Source organism: Aristolochia californica, unplaced genomic scaffold (genome assembly GCF_029961685.1).
Source record: "Aristolochia californica isolate CCGP_79_NKW_82.1479 unplaced genomic scaffold, dmAriCali1.0.hap1 SCAF_8, whole genome shotgun sequence".
Taxonomy (NCBI): domain Eukaryota; kingdom Viridiplantae; phylum Streptophyta; class Magnoliopsida; order Piperales; family Aristolochiaceae; genus Aristolochia; species Aristolochia californica.
Genome location: NW_027182279.1, coordinates 9,938,326 through 9,944,776, shown reverse-complemented (window position 1 = coordinate 9,944,776; position 6,451 = coordinate 9,938,326). Strand labels below are relative to the sequence as shown.

General features: G+C 44.9%; 1 protein-coding gene across 1 annotated transcript; it reads left to right on the top strand.

Moving 5' to 3' along the window:
- Positions 1 to 1,237: 1,237 nt before the first annotated feature.
- Positions 1,238 to 2,330, top strand: LOC137938294 (uncharacterized). The gene is made up of 3 exons (XM_068783276.1): positions 1,238 to 1,445; positions 1,594 to 1,692; positions 1,753 to 2,330. Exons 1-3 carry the CDS (start codon positions 1,238 to 1,240, stop codon positions 2,328 to 2,330), a joined length of 885 nt encoding a protein of 294 aa, XP_068639377.1.
- Positions 2,331 to 6,451: the final 4,121 nt, after the last annotated feature.

Genomic DNA, 6,451 nt, shown 5'->3' with positions numbered 1-6,451 from the left:
GTCCTGGATCACAACAGTTTCGTATCAAAGCAGGCCAGGATGGGAGAGACGTCGTCCAACAATGCCAAATTGATGGCTAACATCAGAGAATTGGTTCGAGTAGAAAGGGCAGCGGACCAGGAAGAGATGGAAGGGAATCTGGTGTTATGGACTCAATAGCATCACGAGTTACCAGCAGGCATAGGAATTAATTAATGTGGTTTCCAATTGTCATGTAATTGATATTGGTTTGGTTTGGTTTACAATTTATTTGGCTTGAACCAGTGACCCAAGGGTCTGAATTGTAGTTGGCGTCCTCAACCCTATTTAAGGGGACGACTAGGTTAATGAAAGGAGCAATTGAATCAGCAAATTACCATAGGGTAAATTAGAGTAACAGGTCGAGAGCTCCTTCAAGCTCTCCCCCTTTTTCCCCAAATCCCCTTTCCGATTTTCTTCTTACATCACTCCATTAATCTATCCCTACGTCAAGCAAAGCAACGGAGGGAAGAGAAGAGAGGAGGGTGACAAGATCCATGGCTCATGAGGATCCTAACAACGTGGTATCAGACAGGTCTACCCTCGGTGACTCCTCTTCTCCAGAGGACATACGTCAAGTGCTTTTAGATCTTCAACAAAGGTCCACACATCAAGGTGCTGAAATTACTAACATTCATAATACATTGCACACGCTGGAATCTTCTCTCCAAACCGTCATCCCCCAGCTTGCAGCACTTCAATCTGCAGTGCCACCACCAGCTACAAACTCTCAACCACCGACAGCACACTACCCACACTTCACACCACCACCACCCCCACCACTGCGCCCACAAACTGTTCCTATGGCTGCTCACGGACACGGACCAACAACGGTTCCCAGGTACTTTAAACTCAATTTCCTACATATGATGGCTCAAAGGATCCTTTACTTCGGTTCACAAAATGCGAGCAATTTTTCTATCATCAACAAACGTTGGATGTGGACAAGGTCATGTTGGCCGCCTACCACCTGCTCGATGAAGCGCTCATGTGGTTCCATCACTACCGAAATGTCCATTCGACTCAGGATTGGCTAAATTTTAAACATGCTTGCCAAATGCGGTTTGGACCTCCAACTAGTAGCAACCTAGTGGGGGAATTGATCAACTATAAACAGACTGGCACTTTAGAATTGTACCAGAAAAATTTTTAGGAAAGGTTGGCTCACGCGAGTGAATTTGTTCCTCCTCACCTGCATGTTCAGATCTTTAATGCGGGCATGACCGAGTCGGTTTGCTTGAAAGTCGAATTACTTGGTCCTACAGACTTGGACTCAGCCATGAATTATGCCAGGGCTATGGAACAGAAACAACGAGTTCTGAAGGAATCATTAGGCCGAAAACCCTTTTGGACCACCAGACTACCGAGTACTGCACCTGGGCAACGTTTTGGCTTTTCAGCCCCTAACCGTGCAGAGCTGTCTACAAGTGTGCCCCCCCCCCCCCCCCCCCGACAATATTCCACGTAAATTCTGGACTAAACAGGAAATGGAAGCAAGAAAGGCCAAGGGCCTCTGTTTTAATTGTGATGAACAATTTCTCCCTGGACATACCTGCAAAATATTATTCAGTATAGAACTTTGGGAAGAGGGTTCAGAAGTGCTTCCTGAAGATGATATTGTTGAAGAGGAACAACAAGACCCAGAGCTCTCCCTCCATGCCATGCATGGCCTGCGTAGTTCTAATACCATGCAGGTAAAGGCCAAGTTACACCATCTCCAATTACTTGCTTTAGTTGATTCTGGCAGCACACATAATTTTATCAGTGAGCCCGTAGCGCAACTATTGGGATTAGAAATCCAACAGCAAAAGGGTATCTCGGTTTCAGTGGCCAATGGGGCTAAAATTGCTAGTGTTGGGTTATGTGCAGCCACCCCTTTTACTATTGAGGGACATTCGTTTAAGGCTGACTTACTGGTCATTCCTTTAGTAGGATTTGATTTGGCGCTTGGGCTAAAATGGCTTCAGCTATTAGGCCCTATATTGTGGGATTTTCAGGCTCGGACTATGACATTTACAGCACAACAGGGCCAGATTACATTGCAGGGTATTAAGGCACAGGTGCCCAGTGCACTACACACTTTCCAGATTCAGAGCACTGGTGATTGTAAGTTATCTCCATTAGTTACAGCCTTTGCGGATTTATTTGATGACCCTACTGGTCTACCACCAGTGCGTCACTATGATCACCGCATACGTTTGAAGTTGGGAACCGATCCAGTGGTGGTGTGTCCTTATCGTTACCAACATATACAGAAAGATGAAAACGAAAGACAGTGCCTGAATATGCTCGCTCAGGGAGTTGTCCAGTAGGTCTCCCTTTTCATCCTCTGTTTTACTGGTCCACAAAAAGGATAAATCATGGAGGTTTTGTGTTGACTACATGCAACTGAATTTGCATACAATTAAAGACAAATTCCCCATCCCAGTGGTGGACGAGTTGCTGGATGAGTTACATGGTGCTACGATTTTTACCAAGTTAGATTTGAAATCGGGCTATCATCAAATTCACCCTGTAGATGTGGAGAAGACTGTGTTCTACACGCACCACGGTCATTTCGAGTTCCTCCTCATGCCCTTCGGTCTCTCCAATGCGCCTTCCATCTTCCAAGCCCTCATGAATGAGCTATTTTCCTCACTTTTGCAGAAATATGTGATAGTATTTTTTTATGACATCTTGGTCTATAGCACGAATTGGGACGAACATCTCCAACACCTCCATCAGGTATTTACCTTTCTACGCTCCCATCATTTGGTTTTGAATGAATCCAAATGTTCTATGGGCACTTCAGAAGTGGCATATTTGGGACACATTATATCAGTAGTGGGAGTGAAGGTTGACCAGAGTAAGATACAAGCCATCACAGATTGGCCTCCTCCCACCTCCCTTACCGCATTAAGGGGATTTTTGGGCCTAGCGGGATATTACAGAAAATTTATCTGTACTTATGGCCAGATAGCAGCACCACTCAACAACCTTCTCAAGAAACAGGCATTCACCTAGTCTTCCTCAGTGGCACAGGCCTTTCAGCAGTTAAAGGAGGCCTTAGCCTCAGTGCCTGTGCTACAGCTACCAGATTTTTATGAATCCTATATGGTGGAATGTGATGCGTCCAGAGGAGGTATTGGTGCAGTGTTACAGAAACTGGGACACCCCATCGCTTATTTCAGCGCCAGTTGGGACAGCACCACCACAAGTTAGCCGCATATGACAGGGAACTGATTGGGTTGGCCTTATCTCTGGGGATGACCATTTCTGATTCGTTCAGATCATTGCAGCCTCAAGTAGCTTCTTGAGCAACGCCTCATCACATCACCGCAGCAACACTGGTTGAGTAAACTCATGGGCTTCGATTTTACAGTTCAATAAAAGCCAAGCAGTTTAAATTTGGGGGCTGATGCTTTGTCTCGTCGGGACATTCCAGAACCACACGTTTATGCTCTCAGCCACCCACGCTCACTTTTTTTGGATTCTATTCGTGAGGAGACACATCAATATCCCGAACTTATTTCATTATATCAAGATATTCAGCAAGGGACAGCAGCTAGTCATTGGACGATTCAGGATCGTCTTATCCTATACAAAAATAATATTTTTATGCACCACACGTCCCCACTTCTTCACACCATTTTGTCCTCTTTCCATGATAGCACACATGAGGGTCGACAGAAAACATACTTCCGAATCAGTCGGTTTTATTGGAGGGGTATGAAGAGCACGATTGTTGATTATGTAGCTGCTTGTCAGATTTTTCAATTAAACAAGGCCGAATCTTGAAGTCCTGCCGGCCTACTACAACCTCTGCAGCTACCGTCTCAAATCTGGTCTGACATTTCCATGGATTTCATTGATGGTCTTCCAACTTCATCAGGTAAATCTGTGATATTAGTTGTAGTTGACCATTTTTCAAAATACGGTCACTTCAATTCTTTGGCGCATCCATATACTGCTGCTCATGTAGCTCAGTTATTTATTGACCACATTGTCCGATTACACGGGATTCCAGCATCCATTATCAGTGACAGGGATGCCATTTTTACAAGTACCTTTTGGAAAGAATTATTCAAGTTACATGGCACCCAATTGGCATTCTCTTCTGCATATCATTCACAGACAAATGGACAAAACGAGGTCATCAATCGCACGATCGAAATTTATCTTCGCTGTTTTGTGGGGGACTCACCTAAACGGTGGGTTAAGTGGTTTTCCTGGGCAGAATTTTGCAATAACACCTCTTACCACAGCGCACTGGGAACTACTCCTTTCAGGGTAGTTTATGGCAGAGATCCACCTCGTTTGTTATCCTATGAACCAGGGGCATCCAAAGTCACCACTTTGGACCAAGCGTTAGTTGAAAGAGACGCTATGCTTACTGAGGTGCGTACTCATCTCTAGGAGGCCCAACTCTCTATGAAGTTCTATTATGATAAGAAACACCGAGAAGTATATTATTCCCCAGGAGATTATGTGTGGTTAAAGCTCCAACACTACCGTTAGCTGTCACTAACTGCCTCTAAGTGCCACAAGCTTTCTCCAAAATATTATGGTCCATTTCAGGTGTTGGACCGCATTGGCACCGTGGCCTACCGCTTGCAGCTACCACCCGATGCAAAGATACATAATGTATTTCACATATCCCAACTGAAGTCATTCTAGGGCAACTCTCCCTTGCTGTACACCCCTCTGCCACCACTCCATGAAGACCGTGTCCTTTCTACTTCTGCTCAGCAGGCACGTCACATTCAAGGCGATTGAGAAATTCTCGTACAGTGGGCAGATGCAGACCCCAGTGACACTACATGGGAGCCATTATCAGCATTTCGGCTTCTCTACCCTTCCTTCGAGCTTGAGGAATAGCTCTTTCTCCAAGAGGGGGGTGATGTTATGGACTCAATAGCATCACGAGTTACCAGCAGGCGTAGGAATTAATTAATGTGGTTTTCAATTATCATGTAATTGATTTTGGTTTGGTTTGGTTTACAATTTATTTGGCTTGAACCAGTGACCCAAGGGTCTGAATTGTAGTTGGCGTCCTCAACCCTATTTAAGGGGACGACTAGGTTAATGAAAGGAGCGATTGAATTAGCAAATTAGCATAGGGTAAATTAGAGTAACAGGTCGAGAGCTCCTTCAAGCGCTCCCCCTTTTTCCCCAAATCCTGTTTCCGATTTTCTTCTTACATCACTCCATTAATCTATCCCTACATTAAGCAAAGCAATGGAGGGAAGTGAAGAGAGGAGGGTGACAAGATTCATGGTTCGTGAGGATCCTAACATCTGGCTGAGGGGATGGACAGCCGAATTTCCCAAAATTTTTAGCAGGTAATCTCGCAAATCCAAATCTTGTCAGTTAGATTGGATGAATTGATGGGGGTAAGAAACCCCACTCCTCGTGAAGGGAGGAGGAGCCCTTCGGCTTTGCAGGGTGACCACTTTGTTGGTCGAATAGAGCATACCGTAAATGGCATGAGCTCAGGTTCTGTTGGTTGGACCATTCCGAGGTACACAAAGTTGTATTTTCCGTTGTTTAAGGGTCCGAGGACCCCTTAATTTGATTATGTAGGTACGAGAAAAATTTTTCTCATCAAAGAACAAGCTCGATGAAGCGCAACTATGGGGCCACCAACTCGAAATGGAAAATCCGGACATAGACTGGGCAGAATTTAAAGATTTATACACAATTCGATTTGGACCGCCTGCTCAGAGCAATTCATTAGGGGACCTAGGCTTGCTGCATCAAACTGGCACCTTAAAGCAATACCAGCAGGCATTTCAAGAAAAATTAGCCTGAGCCAGTAAAATAGTCCAGGTGGATCAACAAGTGGGATTATTTACTGCTGGATTATCAGAGTCCCTTCTGTTAGAGGTTGAGCGCTTCGCTCCCTCTAATTTAGCCCGAGCAGTGAACTTGGCACGCACTCTAGAGGCCAAACAAAAAATTCAAAATTGTCAGTCTTGGCAGACTAACAGGTCTGCTACTAGCAGCACATGGCGCTCCAGTGCCCCTGCAACTACTTCCACAACAACCAAGACTAGTCAGCCTCCACCAACATTTATCAAAAAATTGTCAAGAGCAGAAATGGAAGACAGAAGATCCAGAGGGCTGTGTTATAATTGTGATGAAAAATATACATTTGGTCATCAATGTCCGAAGTTATTTTGGCTAGAATTGGAAGATCAAGATCATGAGGAGGATGAGCCCATACACATCGAGCAGGTGGAGACAGAGCCAACACCTAAAATTTCTCTCCATGCCATTACTGGCCTCCAATCCACCAATACGATGCAACTTGGGGCTCTCGTCAATAAGAAACCTCTCCTAAGTCTAGTTGACTCAGGAAGTACCCATAATTTTATAAGTTTCAAGGTGGCACAGCAGTTACAACTTCTAAGTACAGCCTCGTCCAGTCGCTTCAGTGTCATTGGTGAATGGA